At 37.6% G+C, this 25905-nt stretch overlaps 1 protein-coding gene and 1 pseudogene across 1 annotated transcript in view; both read left to right on the top strand.

Moving 5' to 3' along the window:
- The window catches only part of TNNI3K (TNNI3 interacting kinase), a gene marked incomplete at its 5' end in the record, with an annotated part of 196424 nt that overhangs the window by 86595 nt on the left and 83924 nt on the right, over positions 1–25905 (top strand). Inside the window, 3 exons of the mRNA XM_039222129.1 lie at positions 11664–11716; positions 12041–12093; positions 15930–16062. Of these exons, the coding sequence (XP_039078060.1) occupies positions 11664–11716; positions 12041–12093; positions 15930–16062 (239 nt within the window). The remainder of the gene's footprint in view (positions 1–11663; positions 11717–12040; positions 12094–15929; positions 16063–25905) is intronic.
- Positions 7049–8541, top strand: LOC120223902 (annotated as a pseudogene).

Here is a 25905-nt window from a genome sequence, read left to right as displayed (position 1 = left end):
GAAAGCCCGGATAACCAGAAATCACTGGACAGGGTGTTGAAAAATGAGGATATTTATTTAGAGGATAATTTAAAGTGAACTCAAACTTGGAGAAGACAGCATGAACAAAAGGAAGGAGAGAAGGAGAAAGGAGCTGGGGGTATTGTGGGGACAGTCACACAGCATTGACAAAGGGTTAGAACTAAAATAGCCCTAAAGCGTCATGGTTGATAACTCGTGTTTCTGTGACTAATACTTCTATCCCAGGGGTATAGACTATCTAGCGTCTTGAAAAAAACCTACAGCTCCTCTTCTCGGCAACTGAAGAGATGCTGAATGGTTCAGTGAGTTTTAAAAAAAATAGACCCGTTAGTTTCTTTTGAATTTTCGAAGTGTCCTTGATGGAAAGTATGTGGGACTAAGCACATTTTTAACCTGGCCTTTTGCACAGATATGGGCATTTAGTCTCCCCGTGCTAAGACGAGATAGAGATACCATGCTAAAAGCCATAGCTTCAGATTAGTCCAGTAGGTAAATGGTTCGTTTCCTGAGTAACCTACAAATCCCTGCCTCCTAAAGGGCTGGAAACAAATTCCCCTGAAGCCATACTTTTTTAAACACTCATTTGTGGCTCAAGTTAGGAGACATTCCTTTCGAGGTCAGACTCTGCAGGAATACAGCCTCTGTTTGTCAGAGATAGAGCTGCCTCACCTGCTCTCCTGGAGTTGCCCAAGACCAAGACTACTTTACTTAATTCAGGAAACCTTATTTGTTGATAAAGCCCAGCTCTCCTCTCAGCTGTTATTTTTAAGCTCAGTCCTCCTCTGCTCAACACATGTACACGTACTTCAGGGCCTTTCTTTACAGAGAAAGGAAACTTGTCACAAAAAATATCAATGGTGTCTGCCATGCCGAACTCAAGAGATTTTCTTCTCTCACTTATATATTTGTGTTCCTGTTCTCTTCTCTCTATGGCCTTGCTTCTTTGTCCCCATTAGTGTCCAGAATTTTATTTTATCATGAAGAGATAGAGGGTTAAAGCAAACCTTTTGTGTTTGAGTATTTATGCTCAGAAGGCACATTGCCAAAGAATCAGTATTGGACCTGGTTTCTTAAACATAGGTGAGGAGAGTCCTAGCACACTTTTCAGTACAAGTCATTGGCACTCTTACCCTTGCATCTATGTGTCGACACTTAACAGAGGCTGGAGACATGCTTAGATTCTCAGAGATTGGCTGAAAGGAAGTAGATGAGGCAGGAAAAAGAACAGTTATTAGGGGCTGAATAAGGTAATCTAGGCAAAACAAACAAACAAACAAACAAGCTCTTCAAGTTATTCCTTTATAGAATTCAAATACTGTAGTTTACGAACATGAGTGTCCTAATCCTCCTAAGATTCTACCCTGTTAAAAGTAATAAGCAAAAGCTGTAGCCATACTTAGAAACAGAAATTATACTTGATTGTTGATTCTAGGACACTAATTTATAGAAACCTCACAATCAATAGCATGTCTGTGTGTGGTTCAATTTATCCAGTCATTATCACTCTTCCACTTGCATTTCATGGTGTTGGGCAAATAATAAGTGAAGAGTATGGAGTTTGTTTTTTTTTTTCACATTACTCTCAATAAATGGGTTTAACCACAATACAAATCTTATAATCCACCTCTTCAATCCCACTGGCAATGGGACAAATCCAGTAGCTTTAGAGGTAAGCCTTCAAATATACTTCTACCGACAGACTGAAGTTTGTTTTAGGAAAAGTCAAGGCTCTGGAATCCTTTGCATTTATTGGAGTGTTCTGTTTCCATGGTTTCCAAGAGTTCACTGAAATTAGGCTTTCAGTGTTTAGAAGTTAATGACATGGGGCTTTGGTAAATTCCTTCTCTTTTACCTATGTTATGTTCAAGATCTGTATATTACTATCCCTGAATGAGCTTGGGGGTCTATTTTACTGTTAACATAGGTTTTCCCCAACATGCCATTTCTAAAGAACCAATGATATATACAAGCTATCTTAAGTCAGTATGTATGAAGCCTAACTAGGGTTGTTTTCTGACAACATGAAAAGTAAAATTAAAGTTCTTAGTTTTAGTGAAGAACTAGTTTCAAAGGGAATAATAGGAAAATTTAGACTTGTGATTCTCTTGGCCTTTGTCAAGGAGGGGTACCCTGATGAAATAAAATCCAAACAAAAAAAGAGTTCCAGAAGCCTCACTCTTCTGGCAGAAACAACAAGAAAATCTTCTGGTGATGGTGGAAGATCTGGAAGACTTTACGCTGGACCCAAAGGTACAAAGATGTCCAGAATACAGGTGGAGGCTTTATTAGGCTATGAAGCAAAGGACATAATTTCCAATGTTACTGTATCATTGTTATCAGGTTTCCATGTTCAGCCCAAATTGTGAAGGACCCACAAGTGGTTGCTGACAGCCCAGTCACCACATAACGTACATGATAAAGAGGTATCAATCAGGTTTTTGAAACCAAATGTGCTGTCTCATTATCTGAGGCTTGAACCCAGGATCACCAGCAGCTATTTCTCATGATGATACTGAATGTTTTTGTTCCATAAGGATGTAAGAAGCAGAGATAGAAAGATAAATTCAGAGGAAGAAAGATCTCAAAAGAGAGAGAGCACGTGACAATACATCTGTGACTGCAAGGAGCTGAACTAGATGACTTGGAAGTATTTTTTAGGAAAGAGTGCAAAGCTCCAAAGAGAGTAGATGTGGATTGTACTGCATTTCAAGGATCTAGGAAGCACCTTACATTATACTTGAAACAAATTGGAAGTAACTCAGGGTATGAGGGTTACATAATGAGGTAAAGAGCCACATTTGGTTTGGTAGTGGCAGTGATTTAGGAAGGGTTTTCAAAGGGAACTTGATAGGAGAGAAGAGTGTAGTTGCCCATGCTGAAAGTCAAGAAGGTGGTACTCCCTCCAGGGATGTCTGTAGCAAGAAGAGTCCTGGGCCATCAAGTAGCACCACCAGCAAAATGTGGCAGCAGGCAGATCCGAGGCTCCTCTGCATCAGGTCTGAATGATTGCTTGTCAGGCAGATGTGTTTGTAAACTAATGACTTTCACAGTGTGATGAGATTGAAAATGAAGCCTAATTGCTTCCACTGATTTAACCCTTGGAATGCTTCCAGGCATGCCGATAGCCATGTGTCTTTAATCATGTAAGTTAATAACCTTCAGGCATTTATCAGAAAACAGTGGCTTATAGGAAGTCTGGGGAGCATTACTGTTGCATTATTAGGTTTACACTTCTGAGGCTGTTGTCTCTTCAAATAAGGACACTGAGAGGTTGGCCATGGTGCCCTTAAACTAGTGTTTGTTAGTAGCAACTGACACAGGCAATTACATGGCTCTATAATTCAGAAAAAAATGAATTAATATTTATGTGGTTTTTTTAAGTGGCTTAAAAAAACTCTTAATGGTAGCAGAGTAGCAAGTCACCTTGATCCTTCTAAGGCCATGATGAACTTCAGTCTGGTTCTGGAAGAAAGTCAGAATTGGAAAATGGTCTAATAATCAGGCCAGTCTGATTAATAGTGACAATTAGTATTGGACTATAGCGCATAACCAACTGATTATGAATCATTTGAGCACTTTAGGTAAATTTTCAATATAGGCAATTAAAATGAAAAGACTCATGATGCTTACATAATGACTTCATTAAATTAACTCAGTTCTGAGGTTGGAGTAAAAAAATAAAAAAAAGTCACAAAGAACCAGCAGAATTTAACTTCCATTCACTTTTGTTTAAAAAAATGTTTGAGAAAATACTTAAAAGATATAAATACACACACACTACATTGAAAACAGCTTATTCTTTTCTGAAAGTGAACTGTGTTCCTGTGGAAGAAAGAACTGAAGGTCAGAGCATGGATTGTATTCACACTGGATGAAGTAAATTTTGCCCTCTGTTATATTTTATATTCTGCTAAGTGCATGCATTGCTAAGGTTAAAAGAACTTTATTGTGGAGTCATCTGTAAGGGACAGACATTTCAAAGAGATAAATACTCAGTTCTGTTACATAAACAATTGACCCAAATCATTTGCTTCATGATAAAAGACAAAGCTGGAGCCAACTCCCAATACTGCAGCATCGATGCAGTCAGGGGAACAAAGATTCTTTTAGGTGAAATGCAGTCATTCAATCAAAGCAGCAATAGTTTTATAGAACTAGACAATGAGAATGGAAGGAGAAGAGGGTCTCTAGGGCTAAGAATGAGTTGAAATATTGCATAGAGAAGTCACTTTCTCCTATGCGTGTTGACTCAGAAAGTCATATTGCTTCCAAGACTCATCACTTAATACCTAACAAGTACATGGCTGTATAGTTTACAAAGGGCATTGTTTGTTAGTCATATAAACACTGTAAGCTAAGTCTTCCGTGTATTAAATAATAACAAATACCTATTTAGCAGTTTAGAATTTACAAAATTCCACACATTATCTCTTAATGTTCTTCATTCTTCTCAAAATTTTTAAAGATGAGAAAATACTAAATGTCTAAATTCACAGGACTTGTAACAGCAAAAATCAGGTATTCTGACTCCAGGTCCTTTCGTGTTCATCCTGTAGTTTAAGACCTTTCTTTCTACTTTAGTGATCTTTTCCAGAATTAATTCTCATATCCACTATATTCTTTGCTAGTTTTCTGACAGTAAAAGCCACTTTACATTCTAGCTTATGTATGATAATGTTTCTTTCTTTCAGTTTGCATGCCATACCCAATCAGACTGTCTTCTCTTTAAAATCAGGCATTGTGGTTTCTACCACAGAACAATGCCTTCACAGCAGGAAGGGTAAACCTATGCACATTGGTGAACTCCATTCCAGCATACCATTTCCTCCTGTACTGCATGATCACCAGAGACAGCAATAAAGCCCTTTGAGTTACTGACACTGCAAGGTTGACTTGTCCACTAACCAGCTAACCTACTTGTTTCTGAGCTTGAGCCTCATTTGACACAACAAAATGACAAATTCACAAACAATGTGTACTTTTGGAATCACATCACAGTAATAAAAGAGAGGATAAGAACCACATGATCCCCACAGTAGATACATAAAAAGCATTTGACAAAATACAACATCCTTTCTTGATTTAAAAAAAAAAATGCCTCAAAGAAGTAGAAGTAGAAGGAACATACCTCAAGATCATAAAGGCCATGTATGGAAGACCCACCACTAATATCATCCTCAATGGGGAAAAACTGAGAGCTTTTGCCTTAAGGTCAGGAACATGACAGGGATGTCCAGTCTCATCACCATTGCTTGACATAGTGTTAGAAGTCCTAGCCCCAGCGATCAGACATCAAAAAGAAATAAAAGACGTTCAAGTCAGCAAGGAAGAAGTCAAACCTTCACTCTTCACAGATGACATGATACTCTATGTGGAAAACACAAAATACTCCACTGAAACAATGCTAGAACTGATAGATGAATTCAGCAAAGTCACAGGGTATAAAATCACTGTACAGAAATCTGTAGCATTTCTATACACCAATAATGAAGCAGCAGAAAGAGAAATCAAGGAATTAATCCCATTTAAATTGTACCAAAACCCATAAAATACCTACGAACAAACCTAACTGAAGAAATAAAAGATCTATACATTGAAAACTATAGAAAGCTTATGAAAGAAGTTGAAGAAGACACAAAGAAATGGGATAACATTCCATGCTCATGAATTGAAAAAACAAATATGGTTAAAATGTCGATGCTACCCAAAGCAATCTACATATTCAGTGCAATCCCTATAAAGTCATACCAACATTCCTCTCAGAGCTAGAACAAACAATTCCAAAATTTGTATGGAATCAGAAAAAAAAAAACTGTATAGCCAAAGTAATGTTAAAAAAGAAAACCAAAGCTGGAGGCATCGTAGTTCCGGACTGCAAGCTGTAATTGTCAAGACAGTATTGTACTGGTACAAAAACAGACACACAGATCAGTGGAACAGAATAGAGAACCCAGAAATGTATGGCCAACTAATCTTAGACAAAGCAGGAATGAATATCCAATGGAAAAAAGAAAGTCTCCTCCATAAATTGTGTTAGGAGAACTGGACAGCAACAGGCAGAAGAATGAAACTGGACCACTGTCTTACATCATACACAAAAATAAACTCAAAATGGATGAAACACCTAAATGTAAGACTAGAAACCATCAAAATCCTAGAGAAGAAAACAGGCTACAATCTCTTTGACCTCAGCCACAGCAACTTCTTACAAGACATATGTCCTGAGGCAAAGGAAACAAAAGCAAACATGAACTATTGGGACCTCATCAAGATAAGAAGCTTCTGCACAGCAAAGGAAGCAATCAATAAAACTAAAAGGCAACCAACAGAATGGGAAAAGATATTTGCAAATGGCATATCAGATAAAGGGTTAGTAGCCAAAATCTATAAAGAACTTCTCAAACTCGCCCAAAAAACAAATAATCCAGTGAGGAAATGGGCAGATGAAACAAATAGACACTTTTACAAAGAAGACATCCAGATGGCTAACAGACACATGGAAAGATGCTCAACATCACTCATTATCAGGAAAATACAAATCAAAACCACAATGAGATACCACATCCCACCTGTCAGAATGGCTAAAATTAACAACTCAGGAAACAACAGATGTTGGTGAGGATGTGGAGAAAGGGAAACCCTTATGCACTACTGGTGAGAATGCAAACTAGTGTAACCACTCTGGAAAACAGTATGGAGGTTCCTCAAAAAATTGAAAATAGAGCTACCCCATGACCTAGCAATTGCACTATTAGGTATTTATCCAAAGGATACAAAAATTCTTACTTGAAAGGACACATGCATCACAATGTTTATAACAGCACTATCAACAGTAGCCAAAGTATGCATAGAGCCCAAATGTCCATTGACTGATGAATGAATAAAGAAGATGTGGTATACATACACATATATACAATGGAATATTACTCAGCAATCAAAAGGAATGAAATCGCTTTTTTTTTTTTTTGCAACGGGTTTGCCACCAGAACACAGGTGTCATGAAAACCACCACTAAACCTAAACCAAAATGGGAAAGGAAAAGACTCATATCAACATCGTTGTTTTTGGACACATAAATTCAGGCAAGTCTACCACTATGGGTCATCTGATCTACAAATGTGGTGGGATCGACAAGAGAACTATTGAAAAATCTGAGAAGGAGGCTGCTGAGATGGGAATGGGCTCCTTTAAGTATGCCTGGGCCTTGGATAAACTGAAAGCTGAATGTGAACGTGAGATCACCATTGATATCTCCCTGTGGAAATTCGAGACCAGCAAGTACTATGTGACCATCATTGATGCCCCAGGACACAGAGACTTTATCAAAAATATGATTACAGGCACATCTCAGGCTGACTGTGCTGTCCTGATCGTTGCTGCTGGTGTTGGCGAATTTGAGGCAGAGGTATCTCCAAGAATGGGCAGACCCGTGAGCATGCCCTTCTGGCTTACACACTGGGTGTAAAACAGCTTATTGTTGGTGTTAACAAAATGGATTCCACTGAGCCACCCTACAGCCAGAAGAGATACGAGGAATTTGTTAAGGAAATCAGCACCTACATTAAGAAAATTAGCTACAACCCTGACACAGTAGTATTTGTGCCAATTTATGGTTGTAATGGTGACAACATGCTGCAGCCAAGTTAACATGCCTTGGTTCAAGGGATGGAAAGTCACCCATAAAGATGGCAATGCCAGTGGAACCACACTGCTTAAAGCTCTGGATTGCATTCTGCTACCAACTCGTCCAACTGACAAGCCCTTGCGTCTGCCTCTTCAGGATATCTACAAAATTGGTGGTATTGATACGGTCCCTGTGGGTCGAGTGGAGACTGGTGTTCTCAAACCTGGCATGGTGATCACTTTTGCTCCAGTCAACGTTACAACTGAAGTAAAGTCTGTTGAAATGCACCATGAAGCTTTGAGTGAGGACAATGTGGACCTCAATGTCAAGAACATATCTGTTAAAGATGTTCGTCATGGCAATGTGGCTGGTGATAGCAAAAATAACCCACCAATGGAAGCAGCTGGCTTCACAGATCAGGCGATTATCCTGAACCATCCAAGCCAAATCAGTGCTGGCTATGCGCCTGTGCTGGACTGTCAAACAGCGCACATCGCCTGCGTGTTCACTGAGTTGAAGGAGAAGATTGACCGTCGTTCTGGAAAGAAGCTGGAAGATGGTCCCAAGTTCTTGAAATCTGGTGATGCTGCCATCATTGAGATGGTTCCTGGCAAGCCCATGTGTGTTGAGAGAGACAGACGGTTGCTGTGGGTGTCATCAAAGCAGTGAACAAGAAGGCAGCTGGAGCTGGCAAGGTCACCAAGTCTGCCCAGAAAGCTCAGAAGGCTAAATGAATATTATCCCCAATACCTGCCACCCCAGTCTTAATCAGTGGTGGAACAACAGTCTCAGAACTGTTTGTGTCATTTGGGCATTTTAGTTTAATAGTAAAAGACTGGTTAATGATAACAATGCATCACAAAACCTTCAGAAGGAAAGGAGAATGTTTTGTGGACCATTTGTTTTTGTGTGTAGCAGTTTTAAGTTATTAGTTTTTTTTTCTTAAATAATTTATTGTCAAGGTGGTTTCCATATAACACCCAGTGCTCATCCCAACAAGTGCCCTCTCCCATGCCCATCACCCCCTTTCCCCTCTCCCCCACTGCCATCAGCCCTCAGTTTGTTCTCAGCATCCAAGAGTCTCTCATGGTTTGCCTCCCTCCCTCTCCCCAACTATTTTTCCCCTTCTTCTCCCCCATGGTCATCAATTAAGTTCCTCCTAATCCACCTATGTGCGCAAACCTATGGTATCTGTCCTTCTCTGCCTGACTTCAAGAAGATGTGGTATATTTATACAATGGAATACTACATGGCAATGAGAAAGAATGAAATCTGGCCATTTGTAGCAACATGGATGGAACTAGAGGGTGTTATGCTGAGCGAAATTATTAGTTTTTAAAATCAGTACTTTTTAATGGAAACAACTTAACCAAAAATCTGTCACAGAATTTTGAGACCCATTAAAACAAAACTTTAATGAGGAAAAAAAAAAAAAGAATGAAATCTTTCCATTTCCAACAACATGGATGGAACTAGAATGTATTATGCTAATAAGCAAAATAAGTCGGTCAGATAAAGATAAAGATAAATATATGATTTCACTCATGTGGAATTTAAGAAACAGAACATATGAACACAGGGGAAGAGAAGGAAAAATAAGGTAAACAGAGAGAGAGAAGGAAACCTAAATACAGAGAACAGCCTAAGCATTGTTGGAGGGGTGTTGGTAGGGGGATGAGCTAAATGGATGATGGGCATTAAGGAGGGCACTTCTTGGGATAAGCACTGGGTGTTATATATAAATGATGAATCACTAAAGTCTACTCCTGAAATCATTACTGCATTGTATGTTAACTAACTTGGATTTAAATAAAATTTAAACATTAAAAAAAATGATTGTTACTCCAATGAGATTTTCATTGTTTAGGTGCCACTCAGAGTGCTTTGGAGTGAGTCTGTGACTGGTTTTCAGAAGAGAGCGGCTGGCATTAATTGCTTGGAGAATTGAACAGTTCTGGTTCTGGGGACTACTTGTTTCTTTGACCACAAACCAGTGAATCTTTTCAATGTGTTTGAACTCTAATTGAATCCCAATGTTCACTGATATGGCTAATTTTCATTGAAAATAGTCTCATTTGCAGGGAAAAAATGTTAAATCAGAAATGCCAAAAATTACTGCAAGAATTAGGGACCTGTTGATCTTTACCTCTTTTTTTTTTTCTTTTTTTTCTTTTTTATTTCTAGGAGAGAAAGAGAGAGGCAGCGTGAGCAGGGGAGGGTCAGAGAGAGGGAGTCACAGACTGAAACAGGCTCCAGGCTCTGAGCTGGCAGTCAGCACAGAGCCTGACGCGGGGCTCGAACCCACGAACCGCGAGATCATGACCTAAGCAAAAGTCGGATGCTTAACCGACTAAGCCACCCAGGCGCCCTGATCTTTACCTCCTAAACTTCCTTGTATGGTTTTACCAAACTTACTGCCTTCTGGAGGGCATTCCTCAGCAGCATGTCACCCTTAAAGATGTTTCCTTAGAGTTTAAATGACAAGTGTGTATGTATGCGTATGTGTGTGCACTGCTTATGTGTACAGATGTGTATATTATAGCATCTGTTCACCATTGTCCTCCTTCCTTTCAGTGTAACCTATCTCTTCTCATCTCCTGCCCCTTACTTCTTTTGTCATTTCCTTACCCCTTTCCCCCAGATGGCGGTACTCGGGCCAAAATGCTAGTTCAATCTGGTGGCACAGCATTAGATGCATTTTTCTTGTCGTACTTGAACTTCCAGAGAGTTCCTGATTCTATCACATTCTTTATCATGACTGTCTTCTCATCACATGTTGCAACTGATAAATTTGAAGTTAAAGAGAGCATCTTGGGGGTTTTGTTTTGACATCCTTGATTACTTCTCCACTGAGTTTTTCCAAGCAAAGTGGCTTTAAACATATTCTAAATTTTAAGTAGTTGAAAAGAGGATTAAGTCGATATCGCTGAAATAAAATTCATTAATGATACTAGGGAAATTCAAAAGTAAATTTCTTATAACGCTCCAGTCAGCCCCCAAAAAACATTTATGTAAAGAATTCAATATCTTATTTGGGTCTTATTCAGGACTAGAAAATAATAGTGTTTTCTTTATGTTGATCACAAAGCAAAACAATTAGGGACAGAACAAATACAATAAATACAGTATAACCTATAGACACTAAAAGAAATCCAGTGGACGATCTCCTGATACTGAAATGACTCATTTACAAGCCAAATGTGAAATGAGCATAGAAAAAAGCATTCTGTAAGGAGCACTCAAGAACAATCTTGGATCATGATGTGCTTGTCCATCCATCAGATATCCCACAGCTCATTTCGCCGATATGTGGGGGGAAGAATGACTTCTTTGGGGGCTGTCTCAGCCTTGATTTACTTTTTGAAAAGGAAGGACATTCTTAACCTCGCTTGAATTCTGGGTTGGAAAGACTTTGGTGACCTTTATACCTTTTCCTCCCTATGACCTTAAAAAGCAGTTATCTAGTATAAGCTATACAATCCTTCTTCCTGGGATTGTAGCTAGAGCATAGTGGCCAAGACATTTTCCACAGAGTCCTTTTATTATGTTCATGCCAGGCTCTGACTTGAACTGCCCTGGAGCCTAGGGTGCCAGCAAGCTGGTTCCCTCGCTCTGGCTCTCATATGCCCACCGATGCCTTTAACACTGCCTGTTAACAATTGTCTTAGCAAATGAATCACAGAGAGCTGAAAAACTGTTCTTCAGCAAATGGAAATTTCTGACCCATTTAGAAGATTTATCCAAAATGAGACACCATGTATACTTTCGAAGTTAGATATAAAATGATTTTGTAAATACTCCTTTTGAATTAGCAAAATTAAGAAAATCAGAGTTACTGACCTAAGATCTCTGTCAGTCTTTTGCAGTTCATTCAGCCTCTGAGTAAACAAATGATGACTATAAACCTCTTCCTTAAGGAGCCAGTCAGATTCAGAAATAATAGTTTACTCAAAGTCAGTGTTTGTTTTTTGGGTTGTTGTTTTTTTTTACTGTTTTTACTTTGTTTTGTTTCTTATAGTCACAATATTCTTCTCTGTGAGGATGGGCATGCTGTGGTGGCAGATTTTGGAGGTGAGATTTCCATGAAAAAAACAAATGACATCAGTTTCTTTCTTCATTCTTAGCTGGTGCCTCATATTATATGATGAATCTGAAAAAGCAGTTCACACTGACAGCTATCTTTTCTAAGCCATTCAAATTTCAGTGACCCTGAATCTTAAAAGTATATCATCTATTTTCAATTTTTTTTCTCCTTGATATACCCAGCTACAAGAAAAGAAGTGACCATTTAAATAAGATAGAGGCTTCTAGGGGGTTTCAAAATTTTAGTTGTGATCTTCACCTTGTTTTTAAAGACGTTTCCTTTAACACAAATTCATTTTCTCTTTCCATCAGAATCAAGATTTCTACAGTCTCTGGATGAAGACAACATGACAAAACAACCTGGGGTTTGCCGCTGCTTGTGTTCCCTATAATTATGAAACAATTAAAATGTGTAAACTCAGCATGACAGAAAGTGAGATGAGAGCAGCTTTAACTGGAAGCATTGTCCATGTCCCAGGGGCAGGATAAAGTTTTATGTTTTTATTTTCAGGAAGCCCTCAAAAGAACTCTTTCAAGGCTGTACCAGAAAAATAGATTAGATATATGTCTGGAAAATGCAATGGGTAAAATAATACAGAATTTGTTTCAGATATAACTAAAAAAGGTACAAGGCAGGCATGGTTAATTGGCTTTCATTCTTAGATCTTCTTATTAAGTCATGGAGGGAGTTAACATTTAATCAGTAACTAACTATAGAATTTGTAGTTAACCAGCATCTGGAAACAATTTTTTTCTGCATTATAATCTTTAGCATTATAAGGCAATATGGCATATAACCAAGTATTAATGTTTAAGTATAATATAACATCTGGAGCAAGCATAATTGTACTCAAAAATGTCTGCTATTAAATTCAATACCTCCTCTCTCCTTTACTCTCCTCCCCTCCCCCAAAAAAGTAACTTCTCTTCCCAGACCATGTATGTTATTTAACTACCTAATTAGGGTAGTTTTCCATTCCTTCCTTTTTCTGCTTCCACTGACACATTACTCAGTCATGTTTTCTGTTTGTTTGCATGCTTAAGTTCATCCCAAACTCTCATTTTCCATTTCAGTTCAGGTCTTCATGGTCTCTTTTCTGGACTAGAGGTAGGATTCTAACTCCAGTACTCTCTTCTAGTTCCTTCTTTGCAACATCAGCCAAGTGTTAGGTTTTGACAATTCACCTCCTCCTATAAACCATCACAGATATCCAGTTCCCACAGGCCAAAATCCAAATTCATTTCCTGGCAGCCCCCTGCCTTCCTAAATCTGGCCCAGGGCCCCTCTCTGACCTTTTCTCCTACAATAAGTTCTCTCAAGTCCCCCACACCCTAATTAATACACAAGCCTCCTGCTCATTCCCCCAAAAATGCCATTCACATTCATATCCCGGTGTCTCTGCTAGTGTGGCTTTCTCTGTCTGGACAGCTCTTCACTCCACCTCACCTAGAAAGGGCTTTCAAGGCCCAGGAAATTTTATCCATTTTAAGTGCCTTCCCTTAAAATGCATAACATCTCCACACACACCTCCTCCCTCCTCCCCATGCACTTTCCTGTCTGTGCTTTTGTAACATTTTGTACTGCTAATGTGTACCCTTACTCATTCAGGCCACAAACATTTATTGAGGGCCAACCATGTGTCATATGTTGTGCAAGGGGCCAGGAGTACAAAATATGAAGAAAAGCTTAATGTCAAGAGCTCATTCTCAATGGGGAAAAGATAGTAATAGGCAGATAGATTTAAAGCAGTATGGAAGTCCAGTGATAAATAAGGTGTGATAAAGCATCTTGGGATGAATGGGAGTAAATTAGGTGCAGAGAAAACAGAAGAGTGCCAGGTAGAATGAACAACAGCATGAGCAGAGACATAGGGAAGGATGAGAATTATCAGACTTCCAGGGGAACTTCAACTAGCTTGGCATTGTTGGCATGCTCTGGATGAGGAAGAGAAAGTGAAAGATAAGTTAGAGAGGAAGGCAGGAACTATATCACGGACCATGTTGTAAGTATGATTAGGCATGCCTGGTTTCCCCAGTTAGATTTCACTCACTCATCCAACAAATATTTATGGACTACTTACTAGATGCCAGACATCCTTCTAGGAACCAGGAATATTGCGGTGAACAAATTAATTTTCTTATTCCAGTGGATCTTATATTCTACTAGAAGGAGTTAGACACTGAGCAAATTAACAAAATATATATCAAGTTATGATTAAGTGTTATGGAGAAAAAACAAAGCACAGTATATGAATGGAGATTGGGGTTGTTACTTAGATAGGGCAAAAGAGAACGATAACATTTGATGAGAGTCCTGACCAGGAGCCATCCATGTGAGGGGACGAGCAATGTAGGCAAAGGGAATAGTAAGTGCAAAAGCCCTGAGACAGGAAAGTTCTTTGTGTGTTCAAAAACAGAATGACAGGAGTGGAGTGAGAAAGAGGAGAATGGCAAGATAGGAGGTAAGAGAGGTAGGAAGAATGAGTCCTTTTTCAACAGGACACACAATACCTGAGACACAGAGGTAGCCAAATCAGTGCTTTTCAACCCTGGCAACACATTGGAATCACTTCAGAAACTTTTTTAGAAGTGTATTGCCTGAACCCAACCCCCAGAAATTCTGATTTCACTGACCTGGGGTTTATCTTCGGTACCTGTATCTGTTAAAAGTTCCCCCAGGTGATTCTCAAAACATCCAGACTCTGGCTAAATAAACTTTTGTTTAATGAAGTTGAATTGACTTTTATCAACAGCAAGTAATTTGTTTTTAATCCTAGCCACACAGTCTTTAAGCATAGCACTACCCCAGGTTTATTTTAAAGGCTGTTTTGTTTCTTACTAGTTATGTGGCCTTATATAACTTGGCTAATTACTCTATTACTCCTCTGTGGAAAAATGGGCATACTGTCTGTCTACTCCCACTTATGCAGTGTTGTGACACAGTGCATAATCTGCTACATAAGTGGAGGCTATTTGGGATGTGAAAGCCCATGTGGAAGAATTGCATATAAGCATCATAATCGGAATATAGATATTCTTAGAATGCTATAATTATGCATGATTTCAAAATAAGGTAGACACTTCAAAAGAGTTATCAGCACCCAGCTCTACATAGCATTTCAGTAAGAGCAATAAAAGAATGCTGGTTTCCTCCAGTGGAAATACAAAGAAAGAAGGTGTCTGGCCAAGTTCATAGATAAGGTTAGGGAAGCCATGGGATTTTAAAGCCAGATGGGCTTGCCTCTTCTCTTTTGCCCTTAAGGAATCCGAAGTCCAGGAGCATAGGAGACTTGCCCAGAGCTGCCCAAATAGTGAATGGTAGAGCTGGAACTGGAATTTTCATCTCCTAACTCAAAATGTAGTGCTCCTTCTCCTAAACCACAGATCATCCAAAAATGTATGCCATTTGCATCCCAGAACAGAAACTTACATTTGAAACCAAAAAAAAATACATAACTGAAAGTAAAAAGAATGTAAATAATGCCATCAAAACATGAATATAAAACTTTGTACAGAGAAAATTACAACATTTTATAGGCTTTCTTCCTGGAATACTGCACAAACCACATTCAGAAATAACACAACTGGGCAAACACAGGAGATATGGCAGACCTGATCCAGCCAGTGAGATGTCTGCTTCATAGGAATATTCTGGGCACTCCCCTAAGGCTCTATCTCTCCTCAGTTATGAGGGCATTATTTATGGGTCTAATTTAGTGGCTTCCTAAATTACAACCTGAAGATCTAAAGGAGGGAAGGTGCCTCCCACGGTGTGTGATTCACCCCCAGGGAGGCATAGAGCTCTTGGATGAAACGTGGTTGGCTATTCGGAAGCTTGCAAGGCTTCTAGGGGGAAAAAGCTCAGAAGTAAACAAGAAACGCTGCTGCTGTGATCATTTTATAAGACGCAGGGTTATTTGATGAATAATATTGTTGCAATGTTTTTGGAATGATTATGAATTTCATGATCTTCCAATGATTAAAAAAATGCCTTTGTAAAACTGAACAATAGTAAACACGATATTAATGTGTAAATGCATCGGTTTATTGAACAGTACAGGGCAAACAGTGTGATTTTATGTTTATATTTTTTGAGAACAACGGGAGAACACTTACTAAATCCTCACGGAGAAGAACACTCTTCTACAGTGGAATAACTACACACTTGGTAAATGACTTGTGGATGTTTCTGGACATGCAGAACCTCCGCTGGATGGCCCCTGAGGTGTTCACGCAGTGCACACGCTACACCATCAAAGCTGACGTCTTCAGCTACGCTCTGTGTCTGTGGGAACTTCTCACTGGTGAAATCCCATTTGCTCATCTCAAACCAGGTAAGACATCCTGAAAGATTTCTCTGTCTTCCAGAGTCCTATGCCTTGTCACGACTTCAAGAAATATTTTCCCCCAAAATGTTTACTCTAGGTAGGTCCCCATGGTGAGAATTAAGTAAACAACTTCAAATTGTTTTAAGGCATGGGCCCAATCCAGAAAATTTGCTGACCTAACTGTGTGATTTTAGGCATAAGCACACACACAGTGTAGGTATATTTTATTAAAGTTTAAGGCTTTGATTTATCTGTTATTAATAAAACAAGCAAATGACTATCATCACGTGGCAGGTGGGTACAAATAATGTGGACAATGTCATACTTATTTTTTGAGATTAGATTCTAGAAACTCCTTTTTACTGTGCATACAAGGGTGAGCTGAAAGTCACAACACATAAAAATAACCTATCAGGACTGCCTTCTGCTTGTCTCACATTATATAAAAGAGAATTGCTTTTCCTAATAATGTTGTATTACATAAATGGATGGGTTCCAAAAATGGGGCTTTGTGAGAGAGCCCAATTTGTGGTGATAATATACATTATACTCTGTGTACACGTAGTCATTAGAGGCAGGAAATCTAATCACATGAAAAATACACACATATTTGAGGCTTAAGGTAAATTTTATTTGCATCTGTCTCTTCATTGTATATGAGTTTCAGCTTTTATGTTTTGTCAATCTATTTACTTACTTGTATTCACCATTAGGCTGAAAACTTCTTAAGGGCTTTGCATCCCCAGAACATCGTATGCTTGAAAAATAGTTTTCAAATTAAATCACAAATTAATTTTAAGTGAATTACGTTGCAAGCCCCTAGTGGCCACCCTCTCACCATATAGCAGATGGATAAAGTCCAAAGGGATGTTAGGGAAAGACAAATCCTATAAATGTGGATACTCACAAATTAAATGTCATTTGCAGAGCAAAAGCCACATCTCACATTCTCTTTTCAAGATATTTCCCTGTGATATCATATGGTCTTCAATTACCCTCTGCATAGTTTCTAACTAATCATCCTAATATTTCTCTATATACTTTTCATAGAAAATGATGAGATTTAGCCCTTATTATAGTGTAAATGTAAAAGCTCTATTTTGAACTGAAACAACATTGCCATGTAGGTTAGCAATTCCATTAGTTTCAACAAGTATATAACCACAACAATCACGATATAGAGAATTTCTATCACTGTAAAATTTCCTTAGAGATACCACCTCATGCCAGTCAGAGTGGCTAAAATGAGCAAATCAGAGAACTCTAGATGCTGGCAAGGATGTGGAGAAACGGGCACCCTCCTACACTGTTGGTGGGAATGTAAACTGGTGCAGCCCCTCTGGAAAACAGTGTGGAGGTTCCTCATTAAATTAACAATAGAACTCTCTTTTGACCCAGCAATAGCACTGCTAGGAATTTACCCAAGGGATATAGGAATGCTGATGCATAGGAACACATGTACCCCAATGTTCATAGCAGCACTCTCAACAATAGCCAAAACATGGAAAGAACCTAAGTGTCCGTCAACAGACAAATGGATTAAGAAGATGTGGTTTATCTATACGATGGAATACTACATGGCAATGAGAAAGAATGAAATGGATGGACCTTGAGGGTGTTACACTGAGCGAAATAAGTCAGGCAGAGAAGGACAAATATCATATGTTTGCACATATAGGAGGATTAGGAGGAACTTAACGGAGGACCACGGGGGAGAAGAAGGGGGGAAATGGTGGGGGGAAGGGAGAGAGGCAAACCATGAGAGACTCTTGAATGCTGAGGACAAACTGAGGACTGATGGGTGTGGGGGGGGAGGGGGGCGATGGGCATGGAGGAGGGCACTTGTGGGGATGAGCACTGGGCATTATATGGAAACCAACTTGACAATAAACTATTTGTAAAATTAAAAAAAAAAAAGTTCCTTAGTACCTCTTTTGAGTTAATTCACTGTTCCCACATCCAGCCCCTAACAATCACTTACCTGATTTATGTCTTTATGGTTGTGCTTTTCCAGAACGTCCTATAAATGGAATCATGTTGTTGACTTTCTGTCATTTATTCTTTTTTGTTTCTGAGTAATATTCCATTGTGTGGATGTATCTCAATCTAATAATGCATTCACAAGCTGATGATTATTTGAATTATTCTCACTTTGGGGCTGCTGTGAATAAGATACTAAAACCATCCAGGTATTTGTGTGGATGATTTTATTACTCTTGAATAAATATATAAGAAATGATTGTAGTACTAGATCTTATGATAAGAGGTTTGCTAAGGCATTTGTACAATGATGGATTGCCATCAGTGATGTATTACAATATCAGTTGCTACACAGATATTGCCAGGACATTTTTGTTGTCTGTCTAAAATAAGGCATTAGCCATTTAAGTAGGGATATAATGTTATATCATTGTAGTAATATTTTCTATTTCTCTAATAGCTTATGATGTGGATAATCTTTTCACATGTTTGTGTTCATATCTCTTTCTTTGGTGAAGTGTTTGTTCTGGTTGCCTTATTATTTCCTAGTAAGACTTCATAGATTCTAAGTAGAAGTCTTTCATCTCCTATCCATTTAGAAAGTATTTTTCTTTAGTCTGTGGCTTGCCTTTTCATAGTCTTAGCAATGTCTTGAAAAAAGTTTTTAATTTCAGTGAAGTCTACCTTATCAAACATTTAAATCACATTTTTAAATATTCTTTCTAAAATATGCTTACATCACTAAGGCCATAAATATTTCCTCCCATGTTTTCTTATAGGACTCTTATAGGTTTAGATTTTTTATTTATATAATCTATTTGTGTTCTTCTTTTTAATGGTACAGGTTTGAGCTTTTGTTTTTCTTTTGTTAGTTTATTTTTTTAATATGGATGTTTAAGTTTTTCATCATTATATTTTGAAAAAATCTTTCCTTTCCCTATTAAACTGGCTTGGTATTATTGTCAAAAAACAATTGACCATATATGTGTATTTATTTTTGAACTCTGTTTCATTGATATATGTCTATCCTTACAACAATACCATACTATATTCATAGGTTATAGTTAAGAAGTAAAATCAGGTTATATGAATCTTCCAACTATGCCCTTCTTTAGTAAAATTGCTTTGGCTCTTCTAGGCTTTTGGTTTTTCATATAAATTTTAGAATCATCTTGTTTATTTCTACCAAAAAAAAAGCTCACTGGAATTTTGGGTAGATTACACTGAGTTTATAGATCAATTTGGAAAGAATTGACAACTTAAGAATATTGAATCTTCCAGTCAATCCACATGGTATAGCCTTCCCTTCATTTGGGTCTTCTTTTATTTCTTTTATCAGCATGTTTGTAGATCTTAGCATACAAACCTGGCACAGTTTTTTTAGACTTATCTCTATTAGACTTATCTCTGATACTATTGTAAATGTTATTTTTTAAATTTCAATGTCCAATGGTTCTTTGCTAGAAGAGAGATTTAATGAATTTTTAAATAACAACCCCATACTCTACAAATTTGCTAAACCTACTGATCCATCCAAGTAGCTTTTTTCTACATTCTTTCAGATTTTCACACAGGTATTTTTTTGTCATCTGTAAATAAAGTAAACTTTCTTTTCATTCTGTATGTCTTCTTACATCTTTTTCTTGCCTTCTTGCACAAAGACTGTGATGAACAACAATGAACAAGTGGAAGTGATGAGATAAATGCCTCAAATCTACTTCTTAAAATTCCACTCACCACCATGCTACTCAGAGCTGCCATCTTTTTCATTATAACTACTGCAATAGCCATTTGACTTCTTTTCTTTATTCTACCCCCTTCCTCTCCAGTTCTTAGATATCCACTGAAATGGTATTTTAAAAACATAAAATTGATTATGTCACTATTGCTTAAAATCATCCTATGCTTTCCAGTGTTCTTAAGATTAAATCTCAAAACTATTAACATGCCCTGCACAACTTTACATGATTCTGTAACTTTGACCTTGCTCATATTGTTTCACATCCCAGGCTCCAGCCACTATGTTGCTTCCTTCATTGTGTCCCATTTCTCCTGGCCTGTAAGCCCTTTCACAAACCATTTCCTCTGTAAATGCAGTTAATGATGACTCCACGAAGATTACTGTGAGGATCACATGAAATGATGTTTGTGACTGAACTGTGTAAAATGAAAACTCTCTGTCACTGTAAGATTAAAGATGAGGGCAAAGTGTAAGACAAGGTCGAGACTTCCTATTACTCTCTACTTGCGTAGCACTCAGTCTCCAGAGAGCTCATGGAAAACCTCCAGTCACCTTTCACGCTTCTCTTTCCTTCTTTTCCTCATTCCTCCTTTCCTTCCCTTCTTGCTTTTCTCACTCATTTCCTTATTTTTGATCCCACTTTCTACGTATCTCTTGAATCTTTCCACTTATCTCCATCTACCCTGCTACTTCCTTATTTTACATGTAGAATTCTGCAGAATATCTTAAATGGTGTCCTTGTGTCCATTTTGCTGACCATCTTCTTTTCACCAGTTGCCATACTATGTAGGTTAAGCTTTATTAAAAAAAAAAAAAAACAAAAAAAAACTCAGGTTAAGTTATCTGGCCTCCCTTAGTTAAAATCTCCAATGTTTTTCCTTTGCTCTTAAGATAAGAACAAAATTTCTTAAAACAATCTACAAAGCCTCACACTACATTCCTACTTTCCTCCCCAGATCTAATTTTTGCCACCTCCAATCTCTCATCTGTGTTCCAGCCACAGGGCACTATTTCTCTTCCCAAATGTGACTTGTTTCTTCTCACTCCTTGTCTTTGCACACATTTTTCTCTTTGAAAAGACATTCTTGCCCACTTCTTATCATACTAACCCTAATTAACTTTTAGATCTTAGCTTCAATATTACTTTTTCCCAAATATCTTCCTTAATCCTCTAATGTTGACTTAGAGCAGTCTCCTCCATGCCCCAAGTCATCATTTCTTACAGTATTTATCCACTTTATATGCTTTACTCATATGGTTTTGGAATTTTCTCTATTCCATTACCCTTTGCTAATTATAAAGTAAATATTTCAAAGAGATAAAGACCCCTTCTCATCATAGATCTCCAGAAATATTTACCCTTTTTGGTGGGAGAATATTACATAATAAGACAGTTAAAAGTCTTGCCTAAGAATAACTTGATTCCAATATCTCGCATATTAGAATTTATAGTGCTTTATTGGAAAGAGAGTTTGTTTATGATAGATGTTGAATTTTTTAAAGTTGGACAGTGACCATGCATCAAGAAATGAGACTGTTTATATCATTGCAGTGGTTAGGCAGTCTAGCATATGTTCAGCAATAAATTATGTGAATCATCAGATTCAATATAAGCTACATATTAGCCATTTACAAAAAGGAACAAATCCATGACTACAGTGTATGACAGCATTATCAATTATGGTAGTAGCAATGTTACACATGGCTCATCCTCCTGAATTTAGCAGCACCCTATCCCCTGGAAGAAATAGAAAGGTAGAACACAAATATTAGCATCAACTCCTATGTAAGTGATGGGTAAGCATTGGGAAGAACTTAAAGTTAGAGTCTCTTTTGCACAGTACATGTTCAAATTAACTTTATAATCTTGGTTTAGAAAGAACCAAAAAGCCATCACATCTAGCATCCTAAGGGTCACCCAAGATCAAATGCCCAAAGGGATGGGGGAAACAGGCAAACACTCAACAGAGGACAATGCGATGGACAGAAAATCACATGCTCAGATTCAAGGGAACAGCCACTACCCAGCTCCTGCTGAACAATCCATGCAGGAGCGTAAGGATCACTGCTCACAGTTACCGTATCAGCTAATTTCTGTGTGTTTGTTTAGAAATCTAAATGTTTTTAAATCTTGGCAATTAATTCAATTTTTAAGAAAGCATTTTTTAGGCCAAGACCATAGGGGCTAAAGAGAATTGGTATAATATGTAAGAGCATAAGCCTTGTAACTATGCAAGCTACTTAACTGAGCCATACTTCACCTTAGTTTTAAAATGGGGGTAATAATACAACCTTTCTCAAAAGGTTGGAAGGACGACTGGGAATACGGAGCACTGAATAAATATTAGCTATTATTATTATTATGTTTAGGCTATCATTGAGTGCTCCTCTGGCTGGGAACTATGCTAGAATTAAGAGGAAAACAGAGAATAGAGTGTTGCTCAGGTTTTCATAGAACAGAGCAGAGGTTAAGTCCCAACTAGAGAGAAGCACAGTGCTAAGGATGCTCCTGGAGGAGTCTGCCGCCCAGATTGTGAAAAATGGGAAAATGGTATCAGAGAAGGATTCTGAGAACAGACAATACTTCTAGGTTTCTGGCTCAGCCAGCAGGAGGATGATGGATTCAGGGAGAAAGCAGATTTGTGAGAGAAGTGACAAGATTAGGAAGAGAAGGAGCCAAGGTGTGAAGCCAAGCAGAGAGAAAAGAACCAGGCAAGATGAAAAAGGAGCTGGTATGACCTGGCAAACAAGAGCTGTCTTGGATATATTTCAGAGAAAGAAACCAACACCTGCTTCCCAGATTTCATATCTCTCCTGGGCCTGTCTCCTCTGATATATCATGAAAAACTAAAGAAGAAATCTAGGATAAATCAATCCATCGATATGTAGTCTATCCAATCCCATCCCCTTATAACCAGGTACCAAATTGTATGGATCACTTTCAGATTATAGTTTGAGGGCAAAGAAAAGCGCCTCTTGTTTTCCTTTTGTTGTCCTGTGTGATGCCAGCTGGTTCACAAGGAGACTCAACTCTGTGTCCTGGGATTCCTTAATGCCAAGCTGTAACTAAGTCTCGGATGTGGCAGCAAATTAAGAACACCTGCCAATTTATTCTAGCCAGATTTGGGTGAGACTTCATATTGAGGTTTTAATTCAGAGTTGCAAATGGTAGTACAGGGGCCAAATATGGCTTGTCGATTTTTTTTTTTGGTCTCACATATGGTTATAAAAAATATGAATTTAAGTATGTTTAGAGACACAGTTATATCACAGGATCTCATATTTGTAGTCATTTGTGTTTTCTACCGCTGCTTAAATATTCCATATATGATTAGGATCCTAAAGCATCTTAAATATCATAACCTCAAAAGGCATAAGTACATCGATGACGTGGACTGTGCCTTGACAAGTGATAGGAAAATAGGAGTGAGCTAAAGTTTTGAAACCCTGTGTTTGCTGTGCTCATCTTTATCAGTTTATCACTGAGAAGAATAGAGCCAGCCAGTCACTACACAGATCACTGGAAAGATCAAATCGGTCCAATGGATGGTGATATTTCTATGAACATAGCTGATATTAACATTCCAATACTTCATTACACTGACAAAGATTGCAATGAGAATAGACACTGGTGTAAATTAATCTATTCTTCTGACAGTCTGTAATGAGAATGGGATGTGGTTTAAAAAATTAAGCCATTCTTAGTGCAATCTCAAGATTGCAATCTCATGGTCTCTCTCAGATGCTATATGCTCTGGTGATACATCATTGAAAAGTGTCAGTTTAACAAAGAGTGTCTTAGCTCTTGCTGGGATAGCTGTACACATTCGCTTTGTTTCACTACAGCCCTACCCATAAAAACAATGAAGTAGAATCAATTGTGTTTTTAGAACACACATACACACGATCAAAATTGAAAAAAAAACAAATAAAAACATTCTAGCAGGTTTATCTTAGTCAAGGCTTACAAGTGAAATATTGTACTTTATTGCTCTCTGTTTTTATATGAGTGCTTAGATGTATTTTTATAAAACATAAGAGTGATAGTTTAATTTAGGAATTCAGAATCTAGTACCAATTTATACATAAGCAATATAGCTAATTAAATTCATCATGAAGAGCTGCATAGTCATCCTCTCCACAATGACCATATTACATTATGAACTGGGGCCGATGACAGATGAGATGGTTTGTAGTCTTGTAATTTGCAGTAACTCAATGCAATATTTTACTTGGTATTCATACTCCCAAAAAGCCTCAACAGGATCTATGATTTCTGGTCTAGACACAGCACAACAATGTTTCTGATATCTAGTTCTCTAGATTCAGACTAAAAGGAAAAGGCAAAACCCTTAGATCTGTACGTGACAATTATAGCAACAACAATAGCTAACACTTAATTGAGAACTAACAATGTGCCAGATGCTCTCTGTACGATGTCTCCTTTAATTCTAACAGTAACCTATGGTTTAGGTTCTATTAGGATAAGATATATGCTCAACATCACATGCTAGTAAGAGGAATAGTCAAGACTTAACTCCTTGTCCCCAAAGCCCATGCTTATTACCATTACACTGTGTCCTCACTGTTTCATCTTACATGTATAGAAATTAATACTCACAGAGGCAAATTAGCTTAATCAGGATCTCTCATGGAGTTAAAAGCAAAGCCAGACTGGAAATTAAGCCTCCAGACTTCCTTGTTAAGGGCATTTCTTAATAGTCATACTGTTTCAGTTTAACAAAACCCCCTCCCCAAATGTTCTGAACAAAATATAAGATTATGAACTACATATGCCACCAGATCTGAATAGTTTACCCACTTATGTCATAAGTTAATAATAAATAAACATTAAATAAACATTCATTCTACAGTGTTTCTTGGTGACTAGGTATTGTGCTCTGTCCTAAAGACATAATAAAGGAGCAAGATACTAATTGGCATTAATCCATCACTTTCATTCATTTGTATAATAAACGTTTACTGAGTCCTCTATGCCATGATCTGTATTATTTCCAATGAAATCATATTTTGAACTGTCTCATTTATTGATTTATTTAGTGCATATCAATTGGGTGCCTACTAATTTCCTGTCACCGTGCTGAGCACAGGATATACAATTGTGAAAAGATACAGGTCCTGATCTCAAGGGGCTTGTGATCTATTTGCAGAGACAAACAAATAAATAGGCATTAAGTATAATATGATATATATGCTACTGTAGTACCAGGTGCTATGGGAGTACCTAGAAAGGGGACCCAGAGACACTTCATTAAACCAAGACCTAAGTGACAACAGATGTAATGTAGGAAAAAAAGGTATAAAAGAGCATTTCAGAAAAAAAGGATCACAATTCTGACTTTGAGTTTGAACCATAAAAAGCAGGAAAAATCCAGTAATTTATTTCTTTAATAATTATCCATTCATTTATCAAATTTTATTGAAAATACTAACACTTTATTTTTTCTTAGCTTATTATCACTCAGAATGTTCAACAGATTTTGTCACATGAATAAATGAAGGTTATCACATGATGTATTGAATGCCTGTTGACAATCTCTAGTCATATCTTTTTTTTCTTGATAAATTATTAATAAACAATAAAGAACCTGAATTCACAAATGAACACCAGGGTTATATAAACCCCTGAGGCTGACTCACAAAATCGTGTTTAATTTGAGTCTTATTCAGGAAAATGGGAGTGGGAAAAAGCTATGCTCTAGAAATCTAAAGTCCAATATGGAAGCTTCTAGACACACATGGTTATTTAAGTTTAAATTTATTTGAACTGAAATGAAAGTAAAAATTCAGTTATTCAGTCACACATTCTAGTGCTTAATAGCCATGTTGAAATGCTTCAGAGCGGTATGCTACCATATTGAACACTGCATAACATTTCCATCATTGTAAAAAGTTCTATTAGACAGTCCTACTCGAGAATCTAGATTATGAGCTTCACTAAATCATTGGTAATTATCACAGTGCTGAAGAAATGGTACATACTCAATGGTTATTGATATTTTTGTATTTAGCCTTATTCTCTTTTAATAGCAAATTTTTAGTTGTGAAAGTAGAAACCAACATGTACATAAATCATTTAACATATTTTATGTAGCAATCAAGGTAAA

Source organism: Hyaena hyaena, unplaced genomic scaffold (genome assembly GCF_003009895.1).
Source record: "Hyaena hyaena isolate Hyena2069 unplaced genomic scaffold, ASM300989v1 scaffold_1061, whole genome shotgun sequence".
NCBI lineage: Eukaryota > Metazoa > Chordata > Mammalia > Carnivora > Hyaenidae > Hyaena > Hyaena hyaena.
This window is presented reverse-complemented; position numbering and strand designations above follow the sequence as displayed.